Raw genomic sequence first — 23448 nt, forward strand, 5'->3', positions numbered from 1 at the left:
ATAATGATCTATATAATAATATGTAAAAGTTGAAATATACAAAATATTAAAAAGGTAAATTTTAAAACAAAATAAAACATCAAAATATATATATACATATAAATTTTATCAAATCTTCAAAAAAATGCATATTAATAAAAGATAAATTAAGTAATAATATATTAAATTTTTCTTGAAAACGTATAATGAATAAAAAAAACTAATGTATGGTTTCTTAGCTTCCATGGCCCTGGAGGCAGTCTTGGGGATGGTTTCTTAGCTTTCAATGTTTTCACTAGTCTGGTAATTATGAAAGAGACAAGAGGATGGTAAGGAGGATGTTGAATGGAGGAAACATGGAGATTATATTATCTGCCATACATAAAGCTACTGCTTGATCGTGGCTGCTGTCATTCTATAAGATATATATAAGCATTAATGGATGGGGCCAATATTTTCACGCCAACGTGTTTACAGAAGTAGAGTGAGTCTTCCAAAACAGTCAATTAGAATTTTCTTGCGAACGTGTTTACAGATGTATAATCCGAGCTTAAATTTTGGGATTAAAAAAATAACATGTGTTGCGTAAGACGAATGCGGTCGCGAATTCTATAGTCAAATCATTAAGACGATGTTAGGTCTGATTCTTGATAAGATGTTGAAGGTTTTTGAATTTATTAAACTATCCTGTTTTTGAAGGAAGGCAAACTATCTTGCAGTGAAAATGCTTAATCTATCCTGTTTATACTCTTGAGTTCTGGGTCTGATTAAGTTTAATATTTTTTAAGTGTTTAACATGTATTTTTAGAGAAAATAAATATTATATATAAAGAAAAATATATCTAATAAATTAGTTAATGTTTTAAATAATTACATATTTATTATTTGATTTTATAAATAAAAGAGTTATTAATTAAAAATAAAAACTTGAAAACAATATATTTATTAATTATAAACAAGAATTAAAAATAAAAAAGCTTGAAATAACATGAAATAAAAAAATACATATTAAAATACTTATAAGAGGAATCAAATTTAGGAGTTCAGAATAAAATCACAATTATCTAGCCATCTAACGAAAAGAGCTAAGGCATTAAAAAAATTAATTAAAAATAAAAAAAAAACTTAAAGCAACATGAAATAAAAAAATTACAAATGTGAGTTGGAGAAGAACCGAACCTGAGACTTAAAGATAAAAACACTAACATTTAACCACTTGACCAGAAAAATTGAATTATCATTTTAAGTGAAAAAGTGTATTGTAGAGCGTATTTTGAATTGCTGCGGCTGGTTTTCATTGTACGACAGTGAAAACACTCCTTATAAGACGCGTTTTCCTTTCTCTCTCCAAAGAGATCATAATTTGATAAATTAAAAAAAAATCTACTTTCTCAAATAACTTTTTTCAACATATTTATAAAAATTAGCCAATACTTGTCCCATCTAAAAAATGATAAAAAAAAAATGCAGTATTCGTTTTATGAATAAAATATATGTAGTTGGTTTTCAATTTTTTATTTACAAGTAGTTGGGGAAACTCATTACAATTTTCTAATATACATGCTCTTTCTCTTTTATACGTACCATGTAAGCATTTATAATTTATAAAATATGTTTAGGGAAAACTTCTTGGTTAATATTGAAAGTCGTATGCATAACTTAAACCCAAAAATCAAAATATTAATTCTCAATACTTACTTAACTTATTAATTTAATTACTTTATAATATTATTATAAATATATTACAAAACGAAGAATTGCGTCAAGCAATCCCCTAATTTTGTTAGTTGCCTAAGGGTGAGTTTAGATGAGCGATTGAGTGCGGTGCAGTGCGGCCCGTTTAGTTTATTTTTTGTCTCACACTACAATATCGCTTCGGTATCTAATTTCATTGTCACCGCGGGTTTTACACTAACCGCAAGTAAACGCACCACCCATCCAAACCCACCCTAAGACTTGATTTTTAGTTTTTCTTTTTAATTCCATTAACAAATATACTAACGATGCCTATTTATTTATTTATTTATTTTTAAAAAGCGAGTACAACATATTATGCCTAAACTTTTTAAGAGTCAGTAATATAAGTTGTATAAAAGTACAATGACGTTCTCACTCTTTTAGACAAGCACTATAATAGGCCTTTTGGAAAGATAACGGTATGTTACATGTTTTAAAAGAAAAGTGATGATTTATTATTCTCAAACTTTTAGAGAAAAGTTATCACATGCTTTTCTTAATTTTTGAGAACTCATTCATTATGGATGATTTTTTATATAAAAAATTTCATGTAAATTCATTTTTTAAAAGAAATTCTTATATATATATATATATATATATGAATTTGTTTCATTATGTCATTATACTCTTCTTACATGAGAACTTCTACTAAAAATTCTCATAAATGAGATAAAATGTAGATACTCAGTTTTGGCTACTAATATTTTATCTCATCCTTGAGATAAATAATATTTATATTTCAGGAAATTGAGCTACCAAGTATAGAACAAGTAGCATCATCGTTTCTTTCGAAAAACAACTATTGTTTAGAATGATTGTTGTTCACAACAATCGTTGTTTAAGAATAGCTATGTGCAAGACGATGTTTTAGTTTAGAACAACTACCATCCAATGTAGTTGTCATTTAAGAACATTTTTTGTTGAGAACTAAAGTTTAGAACAACTTTTGTTTAGAATATTGTGTTCCAGGAATATCTATAATTAGAACAGCCGTTGTTTGGAACAACGACGACCTCCTATAATAAAAATTCCACTTTTGACCCTAAAAAATAATACTTTTTAATCGAGTCATTTAAAAATTATAAAGATATAAGTTAGTAAAATTGTAAAATTACATTTTAACTCTCATAAAAATATAAGACTTAGTTTTGCCCCCAGAAAATTTTTCTAGCTTCGCTCTTGGTTTGGAAAAACTTCTATTTAGAATACTTATCTATTTAAGAAGAGTTGTTATTCAAAATAAGCTCTTTCAAGAAAAACATCACCGTTAAGCAACTCACATTTTGAACAAGTCAGAATAATCATTTTTCCAAGAACAACCCTTGTCTTGCATTTCAAAAGATGTTTTCGCGAAAGATGTTTCACATGTTGCTACTTCACCAAAGTAGAAGAAATGGAATTAACCTCGGAATATGGTAAGGTTCTTAGGTTATCTTCACTCTTGGGATGATTTGAAGAGTTTGACTTGATGGATCAGATATGAGGGTAGTCAGAGGTTTCCTCTTACCATTTTCTTATAACATTAAGTTCTTTTTCCTTCTTTCATAAATATAGTGGTCTCTTCTTACATTATTCACCATCCCCTTTTAAACATTAAAACCATTGTAACTGAAAATTAATTTCATTACTCGTATTAATTGTTTAACTTTGTAACTCCTATTTTTGAGACACGAGAAATAGGTGCCCTTCACAACTAGTGAAAAGACTTTTTGGGCATTTTGGCATTCTAACCCTTAAAACTCTCTCTAAAATTCTCTCAGTTTGTTTCTTTATTTAGCATTATCATCAACCACATTTTCCTTTCTCCACCTTACCAACCACCACTTGCTACTGAGCTTAGTGTTATTGAATCTGCTCCAATCTTCCTATTTGCTTTCTTTCAGTACATCTTGCTCATTTGTTTACAACGCTTCCTCTTTCCATCAAAGAACCCTTTACAATGATACTATATATATATATATATATATATATATATATGTATACATATATTTTGCTTCATCTAGCAGTTCAAAATTTAAGGTAAACTAAATCAAAATTCTATATATACTGTTTTCTTTACCCACTCTTTCACCTCTTTTAACCAATGCATGTCGCTTTGTCTTGTCTCAACTAGCATAAAGTCCTACAATAAACGTTGGATATCACTAAATGCTGGAAAAATCTTCCAATTTGTCTTTGATTTTCCTCTAAGGATTTCCACCATCTCCTCTCCTTGTTTATCAACCTACAATTTTGAATCATTTGCTCACACATGTAGAGTAGGATGGGATAAACAAGTAAGATACTTGTAGCTTAGGTTTAGCATGAAGTATTCTACAAATAGTAACTTTATTATCTCTTCTGTCCCTTGTAATAATCATTCCCTTGAAGCATCCTTCTTCTTCTTAGTAATGACCTAGTTTTTAGTGGTGTTGGAAAATGCGATTTTGAGACCTTATTTTCTTAAATCGAGTTCGTAAATATTAAATATTTACGGAGTTAGTATATAGATGAATTGAAATTCGGTTAAGTAATTCAACCGAATTTGTGGTTAACTAAGGCTAGGGACTAAATTATAAAAGTTTAATCTCTATAGATTTTAATTAGAAAAAGGTTTGGGGACTTAGATAGAAATTATCCAAAGGATCAAAATGGTAAATAAACTAAAAGTTAACATGTTGTAGTAGATGATAATGATGATGGAGATTTAGTTTAAATTAATGATGAATTAATTAAATAAAATAATTAAAATTGTTAATTAAGATTAATTAAAGTTTATTATAATATAAATAACATGGTAATGAGATGAAAGATGAATATATCATCTTCTTCCACTGCTCAAGCTTAGCTAGGAAAGAAAAACACCATTGTTAGAAGAGAAGCATTCAACCATTCCAAAAATAAAGGTAATCAAGCTATTTTTCATGTAATTTTATAGATTTTTATCGTGAGAGCTTGATTTAAATAGTCCATGTACTAATTTGTAAAATTTTTAAAGTTTTTGAAAGTTTCCTTTCTTGAGAATTGAATGAAATTGGTGTGAAATTGATAGGTTTTAAGCTTAGATTATGAAAACGACTAAATTGTAAAGCTTAATTGTAAGTTTCGTACATTAGGGACCAAACAAAATTAAGTGAAAAATTATTATGAAATTTTGGTAGGAATAGAAAGTAGGGATCTAATGAATATATGTGAAATTGGATTTTAATCTGAAGCTATAGATTGACAGTTATGCTAGTCCCGGTTTTAGGGATTAAATTGAATAAATTAAAAATGTTACATGAATTGATAATTGATTGTTAATTGGCTGGAATTTAATAGTTCTATATGTTTTATGACTATTTGTAGCTAATGTTGACGCAAAACCGTCAATAGGGAAAGGAAAAGTGAAAGTTATCGATAAGTGACGGGAGATCACGATTTGTACTTTTATAATTCGAGATAAAAATGTTTGATATTATATGCATGTTTATTGATTGTTGAATAATTGAGGTGAGTCTATTATGATAATATGAAATGTTTCGATTTAATTTGATATGGAACATCGAGAAACTGGACTAAAATGAATAAAATGGGAAATAATATGAGATACTCAAATTATGATATGTGATATGAAAATGGCTTGTGACACTCCAAAGCAAACCTGAGTCAGACTCAAGGAAGAGTTTCAAAGGTCAGACAAAACCAGGCAGCATAAGTAGATCAATCTAAGGAGGGACCCATCAAGCAATATTCTGACAGGATTATGGGTACAGTCAACAACATAAGGCTTATTAGGGATGATTTCAGGGACAAAAGAATAGTTGAAAAGGTCATTACAACTCTTTCAGAGAAGTATGAGTTAAAGGTTTCTTTCTTGGGTGACTCTAGGGACCTATCAACTATATCCTTAACAGAGCTAATAAATGCTCTCTATGCATAAGAGCAGAGAAGGGAAAATATGATAGAGGAACATTCTGAAGAAGCCTTTTAGGCCAGAAGCAAAGAAAACTCAAGCTCAACTCAAGCTACAAGGGCAAGAAGCCTTGGTTAGAAAAGAAAGAAAAAGGAAAGAAGGATGCTGCTAAAAGGAAGTTTCCACCATGCACTCACTGCAAAAAGTCCACTCACCTAGAAAAATATTACTGGTACAGGTCAAACATTCAATGTAGAAGCTGCAAACAACTTGGCCACATTGAAAAAGTTTGCAAGAACAAAGCAAAAACACAACCATAGTAACATAATCAAGGTCAAGCTGCTGAGGATGTTCAAGCTCAGGAGGAGCATGTTTTTACTGCTTTTTGTTTTGCAAGTTCGAGCAAAGTTAGAAAGAATTGGTTGATTGACAGTGGCTACACTCATCACATGACATCAGATAAAGGCATGTTTAGGGAGTTAGACACCAGTTTTGTGTCTAAAGTTAGAATTGGGAATGGTGAGTTCATTGAGGCCAAAGGCAAAGGCAAGGATGTGATCTGCACTGAATCAGGTAACAAAACCATTTCAGAAGTTCTTTTTGTACTTGATATTGACCAAAATTTACTTAGTGTTTGTTAGTTGTTAGAGAAGGGTTACTCTTTTATTTTTGAAGGAAAGACTTGTGTGATAAAGGATTCTTTTGGTCAAGAGCTAGTGACAATAGCTATGCATGACAGATCTTTCACTTTAGACGTGAATCAGTTAGAAGCAAAGGCACATATTGCTTTGACTGATGAATCATGTTTGTGGCACTAGAGGTTAAGGCATGTGAACTATAAGTCACTTGGTTTATTGCATAAGATGAGCCTAGTTGAAGACAAGTCCAAGATTGAGCCTAAGAATGATGTACGTGAGGTCTGTCAGCTTGGCAAGCAGACCAGACTACCTTTTCCTGTTAACAAAGCTTGGAGAGCTTGGAGTCTATAAATAAACAATATAATACTATTTTAAATTATTTATTACTTAACGTACCAAAACATCTTTATTATTATACTAATAGTTTAAATATTGAGTTACACTTTATTAAATATTGTATTACAATTTCATTGGAAAGTAAACTATTCAAATTTATAAATACACAATATCTTATTATTTTAAATTACTTGTAAACATAATAAAATATTTATTATTATATTAAAACTAAATAAAATTTTGAATAATAAAATTTGATAAAATATTAAATTACACTTTATATTCATGTTGAATTATAGTTCATTGAGATTTAAACTATTCTTTTATTATTATATTACAACTATTTATAAAATTTGAATAAATAAAGTTAGATAAAGATTAAATTATAATTTCAATTTAATTTCAACTGCCCAAATTTATAAATAAGAAACATCTTATTATTTTAAATTATTTCTTACTTAAAAATAAAAAATATTTTTATTATGTTAAAACTAAGAAAAGGTATTTTGGATATATAAAAGTCGATAAAATATTGATTTACAAGTTATGACACTTTGATGATATTTTACACTATTAAAATTTTTAGAATAAATAATATCTTATTATAAAATATTTTAATGATTTTATTTTACATGAAATAAAAAGTTATTATTAAATCAATAAAAATGAACTAATTATATATCTTTAAGTAATAATTAGCTCCTAATTGAGTCTTAGCTTGGTTTGCATCGATATTATTACTAATGCAAAAGGACGTGGATTCGAGCACGTTAAAACTCATTTGTTATTCTATTTAATGGTTAAGGAGGTCTTATGTGTGTTTTTGTTGAGCTTTCAAACATTCATGAGGCTATGGTCATCCCTTCTTAGCAGAAGACAGTTGATGATGAACTTCAAGCGTTGATTTGGAATAATACGTGAGATTTAGTTCCATCACCATTTGATCGATCGTTAGTTGGTTGCAAATGGTTTTTTAAAATCAAGAAAAATCCTAATGGGAGTGCGGTTCGTAACAAGGTTCGCTTGGTTGCTCAAGGGGTATTTTAGGTTGTTGGCTTGGCATTTCTAAATGAGGATTTGGCTGAGACTATCTACATGAAGCAACCACCTGGGTTTGGGGTTCTTGATGCTCATGGGTAGCCATTGGCTTGTAGATTGAAGAAATTCATTTATGGTCTCAAACAAGCACCAAAGGCTTGGTTTGAGAAGTTGAGAAATTTTTTAGTGCAACAATTAAAGTTTTAACCTTCACGAGCTGATCCATCATTGTTTTTCAAACAAACCTTAGTTGGAAGTGTCTATTTTCTAGTGCATGTTGATGATATCTTAGTAACAGGTGATGATAGTGTTGAGTTAGATGGAGTTATTTGTTGTCTTGATCAACAGTTCTCACTTAAAGACTTATGTGAGCTGAACTAGTTTTTTAGGCTTGAGATTTTGCGACATAAGGGTCGTATGCATGTCTCTCAACAAAAGTATGCTTGTGAGTTATTGGAGCGCACCAACATGGCAAATGCTGAACCAGTGGACACTCCTATGGTGAGTTCTCCCACTCTTACATCTTTAGTTGGGTACCATTTTCAGAAGAAACTCTCTATAGACAGGTTGTGGGGAGTTTGCAATATTTGTGTTTGTCCAGGCTTGACTTGTCGTTTGTCATCAACAAAGTCAGTCAATACATGCATCAACCTCATGATGTGCATTGGACAATAGTGAAGCGTATTCTTCGGTATGTTAGGGGAACAATTGATTATGGTTTGTTGTTGCAAGAGTTTAGTATGAGCTTAACTGGGTTTTGTGATGCTGATTGGGCTAGTTCACTAGAAGATCGCAAGTCTACTTTCGGTTTTTGTTTGTATCTTGGTGATAACCTTGTTGGTTGGATGTTGAAGAAACAAAGTGTGGTGTCTCAGTTTAATTCTGAGGTGGGATATTGAAGTTTAGCAAATGCCACATCTGAGTTGGCGTGGTTTCGCTCACTATTGGATGAGATAGGTGTCAAGTTGAGTGGTACACCAATATTTGGTGTGATAATGCTAGCACTGTTTCCTTGGCTGCAAATCCAGTACTAAATGCTAAGGTTAAGCATGTTGAATTAGATATGCATTTTGTTAGAGAAAAGGTTCCTAGTTACCAACTTCATGTGTGTTTTGTACCTGGTTATGATCAGGTTGCTGATGCATTGACTAAACCATTAACGATAGGAGCTTTTTCTCATAGTCACAGTCACATGAATGTTGTTGTTGCAGGTGTTCTTTGTCAAGATACTGAAAGGAGAATATTAGAGTCACAACCTAATTGTCTTAGATTCTAGTGTAATGCATTTACTAAATAGTTAGTGTTAGTTGATGTTTAGTATTGTATAAATGTGTATAGTTTGCATGTTCAAAGGCGAGTTAATGAATTTCTTAATTCTTGAAATTCTAATGGTTACAGATAATTTGTAACGTCATGAATTATTATTTGTTAAAACTTACCACAAGCAAGAGCTTGCTTTACTGGTTAAGTGCTCTGGATGTATTGAAATCTGGTGTTCGAGTCCTTAAGTGAGTGAATGGAATGGTTGTGTTTGAATTGGATTTAAATTCTGGATAAGTTGGTGAGTTCTCAGGTGGGTGGTTACTTAAGTGGGAGAGGGGTTGGCTACTCCTTTGTGATTTTCTTTTCTTTCTTCTTTCTCTCTTTTCTTTTACTCAAAATTTTGTTTTCTTCCAAAAGTGGTTGCCCTCATTCCCATGTGTTCTTTTTCTTTCTTTCTTTATTCTGGATAAGTTGGTGAGTTGTCATTTGGGTGGTTACTTAAGTGGTGGGGGGGTTGGCTACTCCTTTATGATTTTTTTTCTTTCTTCTTTCTCTCTTTTCTTTTGCTTAAAACCAAATTCAAGTGTTATCACTTGTTTCAATCATTATTGATGTCTCGCTCATAATCTATTTTGTTGCCAATTTCTAGTTTGTGGTTTGATTCGGTAAGTAATTGGAGTAAGTGTAGATCTACTATATTTTTTGGTTGGTGAATAATTTGGGGGCTTTCGTTATTCTTGTAACAAAAATATTTTTTATGGCGTTATTCGTCTTAATGCTCGAATAGGGGAAAATCAAGAGGCTCGAGATTATCCTTCGACGACTTAATTGTGTTAGGAACTGCCGCGGATGTTGCGTAAGTATTCAAACGTTGATGAGTTTAATTCTAGTGTCGGAATTGTGTAATTGTAGGTTGTGGTTGAGTAAGTTATTTGGCTTCTGTTGATACAAACTCTACTATTCATAAGAATAATGGAAATGTCAAATGAGCAATAAATCTGAATACATATGATAAGTCTGTGGTTCGTATCTGTTATGTTGTGCGTGTAAAGCTATATCATGTTTAATTTATGCTCTAAATATGTATGATATTTTTTGCACTCTTTATCTGCATCTGGGTTAGGTTGTAAATAACATGTGGAGAAAGTGATTTTGTAAAAGGCGATAAATTGCCTATTGATCTAGTAGCTCAGCTGCAACTATTCTGTAAGTGGTGTATAGAGATGGATGGGTGTTTTATACCCATATGGTGTGTTAGGATGGATGAGTGTTTTATACCCATATGGTGTGTTGGGATGGATGAAGTTGGTGTGTAACGGCTGGGGTAGGGTTATGTGTTGTATCTGCTCTGTTCTGCTATAATTCTGTTTCTGATAGATCTGTCTGATATGTATTTTACTGTGTTAAGTTTATCGTTATACACTGAGTTTCAAAATTCACTCTCTATTTTATTAATATTTTCATGTAATCCTTAAACTTAGGCACGAGAGCTCGATTATATTAGTATTTTAATTCTTTAACCATTTTAAATTGAATTAAGTATTTTGTAAAATTTGGACAGTTTGGACAATTTGGGACTATCTCGGTTTTGGATTTAATTTTGGATTTTTGTATGACAATTGATAAAACGATTTACCAAAAATGAATAGTTTCTTGCAACCAACTATTTTCGAGAAAACAAACTTGGTTTTTCAAAATATAATGATCTAAGAATTTTCGCTGCAAAGTATTGGATTTATTTAGAAAATGTAAACAAACAACGTTTTTAATTAAATAATTATGTCAAACACGTGTTTTGTTCACGATGTTTTTCAAATAAACGAAAGCTAGATTTACAACTGTTATACATATCATCTCCAGATCTAGCCATAATGTCCAGGACGAGTTTGAGGTGTTACATATAGTTATAGGTATTTTATAAAAAAAATAGTAAACAAAAATATATTATTAATTAAATTAAATTAATTAAATAGATAAAAACATGTGAAATAAAAAAAACTAGTTTATTTATAATTTATATAAAAGAAAAAAGTGGATAAACTTTTAAACTAACATAAATACACCATATTTATGGTTTATTATAGGCTTAAGGGTGTAAAAATCCTCAAATTTTTTTTAAAAAAGAGTAATTAAGTCCTTATCTTTTTTTTGCACTCAATTAGGTACTTGAACTTTCAAAATGTATAAAAATCTCAATTTAAAAAAAAGTAATTAAGCCCCTGCTTTTGTTTTGCACTCAATTGGGTATATGAACTTTCAAAATATATAAAATACCCTCGAATTTTTTTCAATTAAGCCCCTACCTTTTTTTTTTGCTCTCAATTGAGTACTTGAATTTTCAAAATGCATCAAGAAGGTCATTTGATCGTTAACTTTAACAGTTGACCATTAAAGTTAACCACTCTTAATTTTTTTCCAGTTAAAGCCACCATGTGTCACAACAACCGAATGACATGTGGCAAAAAAAGGTAAAAATAAAACCAATAGAAATTATAAAAATTATTAAATTTTAATAAAAATAAAAATGTTTAAAATTTATTAAAATTGAAAAATTATAAAATCATAAAAAATTATAAAAATTGTAAAATTTTATAAAATAGTAAGAAATGTAAAATATATAGAAAATAGAAAAAATATAAAATTTTATAAAGTCATAAGAAAATTATAAACAATGTAAAGAAATATAAAATTTGTAAAAATATAAAAATTATCGTAACAAAAGAAGCATTTTATAATTTTTCTACAACTTTTATTGAATTTTATTTTTATCATTTTTTGCCACATGTCACGCTGTGTTGCGATATGTGATGGCTTTAATTGAAAAAAAATTCGAGTATCGTTAACTTTAACGATTAACGGTTAAACTTAATGGTTAAAGGGCATTTTTTATGCATTTTATAATTTTTTTATGATTTTTATGAAAATTTACAATTTTTTATATTTTTTTATTAAAATTTGATAAATTATATATTTTATTGGTTTTTATTTTTATCATTTTTTGGCCACATGTAATGTTGTGGTTGTGACAGGAGGTGGCTTTTACTGAAAAATTAGGGGCAGTTACCTTTAACGATAAATCTTGAGATTAATTGACAGTTCAAGTATTCAATTGAGTGAAGAAAAGATCAAATGATTAATTGCTTATTTTGAAAAAATTTAAGGGCCTTTTGATGTATCTTGAAAGTTTAAATACAAAATTGAGTGAAAAAACTTAATTATTTATATGTTTGAGGACTTTTTATCTTTTGATAATATTACTACATAACCATTTGATTAATTATTATTAGTAAAACAACATTTAATTAGATCTATATATTCTAAAATTAACTCAAATTTATATTCTAAAATATTTATATCCAATCTCAATATTACCCCAAACACAAATAGTATACACATTATTACCCGAAATAAAACCACTAACAGAGTTCAACATGGTTATTTCAATGTACAATAAGGAACGGGGATTAAGAACAAATCATCTTTTCTTCTTGCAGTTAAGCCAAATGATTCAGTCATTTCCAGATCTTCAAACTTCATCCCATTTGGGAGGTTCCAATCAAAATGGTACAGCAAACTCGCAAGTGGTAACTCAATACCGTGTATCCCGAACAAAATACCAGGACAAATTCTTCTTCCAGCACCAAATGGGATATACTCAAAGTTTGTTCCTCTAAAATCCATGGAGTTTTCCGAGAATCTTTCAGGGTAAAACTCCTCAGCATCTTTCCAGTAAAAGGGATCTCTTTGTATAGCCCATGCATTTACAAGGACTTTAGCTTTGGCAGCGATCTCATATCCATTTATCACACAATTTTCACGAGATTGCCTTAGAATTAAAAGCGCAGGAGGGTGCAACCTCAAAGTCTCTTTCACTATTAATCTTAAGAATTTCAGTTCCTGAATCTTTTCTTCGTTTAATGAGGTAATGTTTTCCCCGAAGACTCTTCTTACTTCATTTTGTGCCTTTTTCATCAGTTTTGGATTTTTCAATAGTTCAGACATCGCCCATTCTACTGTTGTGGCTGATGTCTCGCTCCCAGCAGCAAATATGTCCTGAAAATATATATTTAACACAAAAATTATCAGGGGCATGTCAAATAGTTTAACAATACAATACACCAGTGGCAAAGTTAAAATTAACAGTAACCTTCATGACAGCTTTTATGCTGTTATTTCCCAAAGGGAATTCAAGGTCATCTTGCTGTTGAAGCTGAAGGAGAACATCAACCAAATCAGCTTCAACCCCTTGATGATCTGCCTTGTTTCTCTTCTCTTTATGTTCATTAACAATGTTTTCAAGGATCTTATCCGAAGCCTGGTGTAGTTTCTCCGCTTTAATCCTGGTTCCACTAATCAGTTTCAGCACTCCACTAGAAGGATACATATCAGCTAAACAGATAGCACCTGAGAGCTTATTAGTTTCTTTGACGATCCTTATAAATTCCTCTTGGCTTTTTGGTTTTCTTCCCAAAGGTAGCCCTCGCTGTTATCCCATATGACAGTGAAAAAATTTTCTCACTAAGATTGATCGCAGACCCGTCACTCAAAGCTATGGATTTGATGAAATCTGTCACCTCTTCTGTTCTGATTGACTGGAATGATTGGACTCGGGTCGGGCTCAAAAGTTCCATGGTGCAGATTTTTCTCATTTGTTTCCAATAGTTACCATACGGTGTAAATACGATTGCTTGACAGTTGTATGACATAACCTCACAGGCCAGAACATGAGGCCTTTGAGAAAAGATGGTATCATGAGTTTTAAAAACCTGTTCGGCAACTCTTGCAGATGAGATTACAACGGTGGGAACTTCTCCGAGCTGAAGCTGCATCAAAGCTCCGTATTTGTTGGATAAATCTCTTAGGGTGTGATGGGGAAAAGAAGTAATGAGTTGATGCAAGTTACCTATGAGAGGTAATTTCCATGGACTTGGGGGAAGCTTATTGAGGTTGGGTTTCTTGGCTTTTGATGATATTTTCAGGATTCTTACAATGGTGAAGAAGAAAATTAGGAAAGTAATGAGGGGAACACATGGAAATTGAAACTCCATGGAGAAGAAAAGATGTGAGTTTTGGGGTACTAAATTCCAATTTTTTTTTTTTGAATCAATACTAAATTCCAATTTAATTACAAATAAAAGGGGAGATTATCAAGACTTTAAATAGAAATTTGTTTTTTATTTAAAAAATAAGTAAATTAATTTCAATATATTAGTTTAAAGAGAAAATTAATTTTCTTTGTTAAAATTTCATTCAAACTAACATAATTAAGAGAATAATCAAACAGTGGTACATCATATCATGTGTATTTTATATTGACATATAAGAATCAATTTTAACAATAATAATAATAAATGAGAATAACTAGACTAATAAAAATTAATTTACTCATTTTCTACCTAAAAAAAAGCAACTTAAATTCTAATACAAAAATTTGCATAGTATTTTTCCTCCAACAATACCACTTGGTCGGCAAGTTATGCCATAAAAGAGATTTTAGATTTTGAAGTTGATAAGAGTGTATTATCATCCACAAGAACAATTTACAAAGCCATAGTTGAGTGGAGTGAAAGGATATGACCTTATCTTGGCCTTCGGGGTTTGACTCTCCTTTTTCTTTTCAAAGAAGAAATTTGATATAATGGATAAGCCCAACAAAAAAACATACAAATAAAGCAACGCTTGACCAAGAGATTATTTAGCAGTGTTTAAAAAATATATTTTTAGCTCTAAAATTTTTTTTTGAAAGAAAATTATATTAAATAAGTTGTTTTGGCTAAAATTTTTGTTTTTGAAATCACTTTTGAAAAACACTTCTGAACACGAGAAGTTAAATTTTTAACTTTTTTTCTCTCAAAAGTACTTTTATTGTTTAATTACTTTTCATCTTTCTAATAACATAATACTTTCTTTTCTTTTCTTTTTCTTAGTGCTTAAATACAAATGTATTAAAATCATTAATTAAAATAAAAAATATTTTTAAAATAATACAAATGTTTTAATATCTAATTATAAATATTTAATGGTTATATTCAAATATTTAAAATATAATTTATATGTTCTAATTAAATTTTATAAATAATTAATATTTATTGCTTAAAATATTTAAAATTTATATTTCATATATTAAAATATTAACAACAAATTATAATAATTTTTTATATTCTTACTAAAATATAATAATATTAACTAATTTAAACATTATTTTAATGTATATTTGTTACTTTTCAAAATACTTATTAAAAACACTTTTTAACAGTAATACTAAACATTTAAATTTTAAATTAAACATTTTAAAAGTACTTCTCAAAAATATTTTTCCACAACACATTTAAAAAATATTACTAAACTAGCCCTAAGAGTCAAACCATACTAATGAAGGAACAAGCTACACTTGAATTAAGCTCCCACCGCTGAATACAGAGGAACAAAGTAAGACCCTTGCGAAAACACGGACAGACAGAACAACACTGAAAAACGCGCAGCTAGTCATCACAGTCGAACAAGCCACCTTGAACCATAAAGTCCCTTTTCAGGCCCTCGCTCTGGTAAAATGGAAATGCAACTATTAACTTGAAGTAACAGATGTGTAAATGGTCAAAATAGATAAACCAAAAACGAGACAAAGAAGATTTGAGGAAATGAGCTGCTAGCAACTCAAGAAAAGACTTGTTAATACACAAGTCATCCTTGACTCGAGATAACCTCCATTGTAGGAGAAGCCAAGGGCTACACCCTAGGCCATCTTATTATTCCGAGAAAAGTAAGGCCTCCTAATGCTGAAAAAATGCTAGGGCTGGCAAGGATGAGCAAAAGGGTTTGAGGACGAGTGAGATGGAAAGGAAAGGAGAAAGGGAAAGGAAGTTAGAAAAGAGAAGGGAAGGGAGATACTAGGGAACCACATAATTTTAGATTTTTTTAAATTTTTTTTCTAATTTATATATAATTAAATGAAGATTTTTTTTTATGTAAGAGACTCCTCTACTTTCGTTAGTGGTCAATGGTTCGATTCTCGTAATGAGTATGAAACAGTTTTAAAATTCGTGGTTAGTATCTATCCCTTAATTTACCTACAGAACATAAAAGATTAATTATTGGACTTAATCCAGTGGATACTTGGGAAATAAAAAAATGATGGAGAGTTTTTTTTTAATATACTATTTTATGTAATTCAATTATATATATAAATCTTTATTCATTTTAATTGTTAATCTTGAAAAAAATATTTAGTAACTCCAGTTGTTTTAATAAAATTTTATTGACAAAAATATTATTTTTATTTTAATTATTTATTTATTGCATTATATGAAAAGTTTTAATTCTATAGTTGCATGTAAAGGTGTTCATGGGCCGGGCCGGGCCGGGCTCAACTAAAAATTTAAATCCATTTGTTAGGCTCAACTTAAAAAACGGGGATAAAATTTTGCCCAAGCCCGACCCGGATAAAAATGCTAAAACTCAGGCTCGGCCTGACCCGTTCGTATTAATTTTTTATATTATCTATCTATATATATTAAATATATATAATATATCAAAAATACTAAAAACATCAAAATAAATATTTCTCAACAAATTGAAAATAAAATTTAAAAACTATGTATACTTAAATAACACTAGCATAGATGTAACTTAACAAGCAAATACCTTTAAAATAATAACAAAATTAACAAATGCCTTTAAAATAATAACAAAATTAACAATAAAATAAGTTTTATATAATATCTAAACAATAATAACAAAATAGTAACAAAATAATAGTAAAATGGTAGTAAAATAGGGAGAAAATAATAAGAAAATAATAAGAAAATAACATTAAAAAAAAAGAAAGAGAGCATATTTTATTTGTCATTTACTTTAGTGCTTGAGATTTGGCCTATTTTTTAAACAAACCTTTTTTTCAAGCCCATTTTTAAACCTATACTTTTATCCAAACCCTTCCACATTTTAGGCGGGCCTTTAGGGTGGATTGAGTGACCCGACCCATGAACAGGTCTACTGCAAAATGTGGTAATGAAGATATTACTGGCTTTACAAAGAGATCGTCCGTGATATACATGTATCTATTCTAACTACTGAGCGCATGCTGGGCGGTACGGAATGGGAATCAGGTACAAATTACTTTTTCTTCTAACAGAAGCACCAAAAGCCTCAGTCATGTCCAGATCCTCATTTTTCATTCCATTAGGGAGTTTCCAATCAAAATGGTACAGTAATTGTGCAAGGGAAAGCTCGACAACAGCCATACCATATGACATGCCAGGACACATCCTCCTTCCAGCACCAAAGGGAATAAATTCGAAGTTAGCCCCTTTATAGTCAACTGAACTATGGATGAATCTCTCTGGATTGAATCTCTCGGCTTCACTCCAGTAGTTGGAATCTCTTCCAATTGCCCATGCATTAACAATCACTTTGGTCTTGGCTGGTATCTCATATCCATTAATCTCACATCTCTCACTATTTTCTCTTGGAATTAGCAAAGGTAGAGGAGGGTGTAATCTTAGAGTTTCCTTTATAACCAACTTCAAGTACTTCAATTCATGAAGGTCTGATTCGTTGACTTCCCCTGTTCTATCATAGACTTGCCTCACCTCAGCTTGCGCTTTTTCAAGGATTCTAGGATTTTTCATCATTTCCGACATTGCCCATTCTACTGCAGTTGAAGATGTCTCAGTCCCAGCAATGAGCATGTCCTGAAAAGCAGTTCAACTTGGTTAAAGTACAAAACATGTTCATACTGCTTTCAAGCAACCGAAGAAAGCAAAGTCTCATATATTTGAATACTAAATAAAGGTTCTTTTGCGATGATATCATCCTCAAGCTTGATATTATTTGATCTTTGGGCATGCAAAGGTATGTGACTATATGCGAACAAATATGAACAAGCAAGACATGAGATATAAAACTACTAACCAGTATAACAGCTTTGATGTTTTCAGTCGTTAAGGGAAATTCAAGGCCTCCATGATCCTGGAGATTCAGAAGAACATCAAGTAGATCATCCGTTTCATCATCACTGTTTCCCAGATTTGCATGGCTAGCTCTATGTTCTTCAATGATGCTTTCAAGCATCATGTCCAAATCATGGTGACACCTCTCAAGTTTGGTTCTCATCCCACTGATCATGGGAAGCAATTTGATGGAAGGAAACAGATCGGTAATACTGAAACCACCTAAAGCTTCCACAAATTCTTTGACAATTGGAATGAATGTTTCGTGTTGCAGCTTGCATCTTCCGACCAAAGTAGTTCTTAAAGTGATGTTATATGATAAGTTGCATAACAGTTCTCCAAAGTTGATTTCAGATCCTGTATTACAAAAGATGGATGTAATTAAACTTGATACCTCCTCTTCTCTGATTGAGCGGAATGATTGTACACGTTTCGTACTTAACAGCTCCAATGTGCAAACTTTTCGAAGCTGCCTCCAGTGGCTTCCATATGGTGTAAAACCAATATCTGAAAAATTATACAACATGATTTCTGCAGCAAGGAGATATGGCCTGTTAGCAAAATTGATATCATGTGTTTTCATCACTTCTTTAGCAGCCTCTGGAGAAGAAACAACAATGTGTGATAATTCACCAAGTTGTAGGTGCATCAGGGAGCCATGCCTTTTGGCTAATTCGGTCAAGCGGTGATGGGGGAGAGAGACCATTAAAAGGTGCAAGTGCCCTATAAGAGGTAGTTTCAATGGTGCGGGGGGTAGATTTTTGGGTGAGTCCTTTTTTTTGGATCTCATCCATAGCTTCAACACCATGAAAATGAAGAGAAGGAAGGTGAAGGACAACGGGAGCATCTTGAATTGGTTATCCATGGAAAAACTGGTGATGATATTGCATTGCTTCTGAATTTATGCAGAATAGGGAATCTAGTTGCATGGATCTGAGAGATGCCTTCGATGTCAAGCAAGAAGACAACGGCGGCTATGACGGAAAGCAGACATATTACTATATTAATAATATTCGTAATTAGCATAATTAATATGGCAAGTGGCAACTCGGTATTTTGTAAAGCATATCTAATGCTAGGATAAATCCTTGTTCTACCACCAAATGGAATGAAGATTGCAAAACTTGTTCCTCTGAATCCATAAAATCATATTGATTCCAATGGCTTGTTAATTAGTTCCTCTTTGAGAAGAAGTAGAAAGTTCATCCAGTTGAAGACTGACTATTAGAGTTGATGCTGTCAGTTATATGTACTGCTAGCAGTGTATATAAGCTGCACAATTTGTGTTATGAATGCAAGTTTTCAAACTGACCATGTTATATATTTGCCTGAAACCATGGTATACGTATTGTTTGAACTGTGAATTGGGTCAGACCAAACAGTAATTAATTCCATCATATTGAATCTTTTCTTATATTTTAAATGGTAGACGTATATGACCCGTTTCTATAAAGCAGTTCTCCAATAAAATTAAGAAAGTTTGTATGACATTATAAACCTCTCCGATGTCTTCCCATTTTCGTTTCTTCTGTTTGTCAGCATTTGCTTTTCTTTTCCTGAACTGAATAAACAACTCATGTATTTGAATGGCGTTTATATATTTCACCATATCATTATTACATTAAAATACTTCGGGTCTTTTATAAAAATATTACAAAAAAATAAAAATATACCAAAATAATATTACTCTTTTTTTATTTACCAAAAACAAAAAAACAAAAAAAAGCTACTGGGGATGTGGCAATACCCAGTGTTGCCAGTGGCAGAGGCGGCACCACTCCCCTAATAATGGGGGGACCATTCGGCTGGTGGGTGGAGAATAAAAGGGACAAACGGAAAAAGAAAGAAAAAAAAAAGTTAAGTTAATTTTTTTGTATTAATTTAATTTTTTGTGATATTTGTGTAAAAAATTATGTTATGTACATTGTATGTGTTTTATTATTTTATTTAGCATATATATTTTATGAAATTTATTTAGCATGAAAAATCCATGTTATGTACATTCTATGTTGATTAGAATTTTTTATGAAATTTATTTAGTATGTTATAATTAGTTTTTTAGAAAAATAGCATTAAAAATAAAATGATAAAAAATATGTTTAAGAAAACATAAAATACTGAAAAGAAAAAACGGAAATTGTATATTCACGAAAGTAATAAAATTCAAAAAAATTGTATATTTAAAAACACACTAAATTAATAAATTTCAAACATAATGTACTAAAATAATGTAAAATAATAAAATTAGAAAATATGATATTTTTAAAGTAATAAAATGCGGAGAAAAAATGCGAACAAATGGTCAAGTAAGGGTTTTTACTAAATTTTAAAAAACAGAAATAATTAATACATTTCAAACATAATGTACTAAAATAATGTAAAATAATAAAATACGAAAATAATATATTTTATTGAAAGTAATAAAATTTGGGAAAAATACGAGCAAAAAGCCAAAATAAGGGTTTTTAAAAATTTATTTAAAAACACACTAAACTTATTTAAATTTCAAACATAATGTACTAAAATAATGTAAAATAATAAAATTAGAAAATAATATTTTTTAAAGTAATACAATTCGGTAAAAAATACGAACAAAGGGCGAAATAAGGGTTTTTACTAAAATTAAAAAAACAGAATTAATTAATACATTTTAAACATAATGTACTAAAATAAAGTAAAATAATAAAATACAAAAATAATATATTTTTATTGAAAGTAATAAAATTCGGAAAAAAATACGAGCAAAGGGCAAAAATAATGGTTTTTTAAATTTATTTAAAAACACACTAAATTAATAAATTTCAAACATAATGTACTAAAATAATGTAGAATAATAAAATTAGAAAATAGTATATTTTTAAAGTAATACAATTCGGGAAAAAATACGAACAAAGGGCGAAATAAGGGTTTTTACTAAATTAAAAAAGAATTAATTAATACATTTCAAACATAATGTACTAAAATAAAGTAAAATAATAAAATACAAAAATAATATATTTTTATTGAAAGTAATAAAATTCAGGAAAAAATACGAGCAAATGGCGAAATAAGAGTTTTTTAAAATTTATTTAAAAACACACTAAATTAATAAATTTCAAACATAATGTACTAAAATAATGTAAAATAATAAAATTAGAAAATAGTATATTTTTTTAAAGTAATACAATTCGGGAAAAAAAATACGAACAAAGGGTCGAAATAAGGGTTTTTTACTAAATTTTTTTTTGAAGTTGCAGACATCGCAATGGCTTCATTGATTAGCAGCGATACACACATATCTGATGCGGCTAATAACATGATAATATATTATTATTTGTTAATCACAAGTTCTATTAAAAAAGGATATACGTAATATATAGAAATAAATCATGTTATCCTAATATTTTTTTCTGTAATTTAACACTGTCAGGACTCATACCGAGTAATAAGGGGTCGGGTGAATGGTTTGAAGTATCCCCTAGATTCACGATTGATGCCGTACTTGGAGCAAGCCGGATTTGGGTCAGTAGCATTGATCCGGACGTTCGACTTGCGGTATGATTTATTATCTGCGCTAGTGGAGCGGTGGAGCCCGGAGACCCACACTTTTCATTTTCCGTGTGGGGAGTGCACGGTGACCTTAGAGGATGTTGCACTGCAGCTTGGGCTCTCAATCGACGATAGTCCCGTAACGGGAGTAACTTTATTTACTGATCCGGCTGCACTGTGTTATCAACTACTAGGAGACTCATCAAACGACGATGAGTCAAATTTTACGAGCTTGAAATTTACATGGCTGAAAGCCAAATTTGGACAGTTATCAGCGAATGCCACTGAAGGTGAGTTGATGTGCGCTGCTCGAGCGTACATCATGCATATCCTAGGGGGAGTACTGATGCCCGATGCAAACGACAACAAGGTGCATATGATGTATTTGCCCCTATTAGTTGATTTGTCTAATGTTCGCTTGAATAGCTGTGGCTCCACCGTTCTAGCAGTGTTATATCGGGAGCTTTGTCGGACGACAAACCCTTCTGTTGTAAACATGGGCGGATGCCTTACATTGTTTCAGTCCTGGGCGCTCTAACGGATGCCATTTTTGGTATTGGTTACTCACCAACCGTATGTTTATCCACTAGTGAATAGGTGATAAAATATAACTTGATATTATTAGTAGTTTTAGTATATTGACTGATGTTACCAACCCTAAACCCTATATTTGTTTTTGTAGGTGGAGTATTTATCCGGGTATCGGGAGGTCACACACTGTCCCGATATACCGACTCATGATCGAACAGCATGCCGAGGAAGGGGTAAGCTATTCTAATATTCGTGACATCTTACTTTCTATATCTTACTCACACGTTATGGCTAATTATAACCATGTTATTAATCAAGCAGTTTATATGGATTCCATATCGTAACTCGGTAATTACAGCTGTGATACCCTCGTCTGCATACGTTCATTCTGAAATGTGGTGCACTAATGCACCAATTATAAATTTCAATGTAGTCGAGTGGTACCATGGGGATCGGGTGCTACGACAGTTTGGTTGCATCCAATATATCACGGATCCGCCATGCGAGGTGGGGGCGGTTCACGACATCAACAAAAGAGGAAAACCGCAGTTGGATTAGGGGGTTAAGCACCGAAAATTTGTTGCACTGTGGAACGATCGGATGGGTCGAAGACCTCAGATGGTTATGACTTCCGATTTGCAACCATCATTAGAGTACATATAATGGTACTGTAGTTGCGGAAAGCCATATATACTTGGAGGGCAGATGACTATAGTCCCCCCGCACATGCAGCGACCTGGGGGATCGTACCCAGCGGCCCCGATAGAGGCGGAGCTTGCGGCAGATCATGATCCTAAACCAGAGCCCGAGCCGGAGCCCGAGCCAGATCCCGAGCAGTCACATTCACATGGGGATCCACATTGCAATCATCCAGATTTGGTGGGCAATGGCTATATTCCGAGCTTCTAAGGGGGCGAATACACATACGAGTTTGATCTCTTTGGATCTTACCCACCGCAGCACGACACTCCCGGCCCGTATCCACACCATCATGGGACTCCTTCCGGTTCAAGTTTGTCGATGTCGATCGAGCCACATGATTTTTCCTCTATGTTTACCACACCCCCACCTGCTCCAAATGAGGATGTTGGTCATCGCGATCACCCAGAACGTGACCATCGACCTCCGCATAGGTATACCCCTAGGACCACACCATCGAACCATCAATTTTAGGGGTTTATTGCAGTTTTTTGTACATTACAAAGTTTTTACTTTATGTATAAATTTAATTGTACTTTTTGTATATCCATTTTCGATATAATGTTAATTATTCCAAATGAATTATACTTTTTATAACTTAATTTGGATACAATTTAAGCATAAGCATAAGCTGAATTTAAGTTAATGGGTGTTTAAACAACATTGCAACATCCGAACATTACACATAACAATTATTCCAAATGAATTATACTTTTATAACTTAATTTGGATACAATTTAAGCATAAGTATAAGCTAAATTTAAGTTAATGGGTGTTAAAACAACATAGCAACATCCGAACATTACACATAACAATTATTCCAAATGAATTATACTTTTTATAACTTAATTTGGATACAATTTAAGCATAAGCATAA

At 31.4% G+C, this 23448-nt stretch overlaps 2 protein-coding genes and 1 pseudogene across 2 annotated transcripts; 1 reads left to right on the forward strand and 2 right to left on the reverse strand.

The window, feature by feature from the left end:
* Window positions 1-12178: 12178 nt before the first annotated feature.
* On the reverse strand, window positions 12179-14684 carry LOC105781496 (tabersonine 6,7-epoxidase-like; annotated as a pseudogene).
* A 1990-nt stretch (window positions 14685-16674) lies between these two features.
* Window positions 16675-18797, reverse strand: LOC105781514 (desmethyl-deoxy-podophyllotoxin synthase). Its single transcript, XM_012606048.2, has 2 exons — window positions 17776-18797; window positions 16675-17555 (listed from the first exon to the last, which is right to left on the reverse strand). The coding sequence occupies exons 1-2, from the start codon at window positions 18676-18678 to the stop codon at window positions 16932-16934; spliced, it is 1527 nt and encodes a 508-aa protein (XP_012461502.1). The 5' UTR covers window positions 18679-18797; the 3' UTR covers window positions 16675-16931.
* Window positions 18798-21285: 2488 nt separating this feature from the next.
* On the forward strand, window positions 21286-22781 carry LOC128039887 (protein MAINTENANCE OF MERISTEMS-like). The gene is made up of 5 exons (XM_052628809.1): window positions 21286-21711; window positions 21768-21914; window positions 22024-22105; window positions 22231-22420; window positions 22547-22781. The coding sequence occupies exons 1-5, from the start codon at window positions 21286-21288 to the stop codon at window positions 22779-22781; spliced, it is 1080 nt and encodes a 359-aa protein (XP_052484769.1).
* The last annotated feature ends 667 nt before the right edge of the window (window positions 22782-23448 follow it).

The sequence above is a fragment of the Gossypium raimondii genome, chromosome 1 (genome assembly GCF_025698545.1).
Source record: "Gossypium raimondii isolate GPD5lz chromosome 1, ASM2569854v1, whole genome shotgun sequence".
Classification (NCBI taxonomy): Eukaryota; Viridiplantae; Streptophyta; class Magnoliopsida; order Malvales; family Malvaceae; genus Gossypium; species Gossypium raimondii.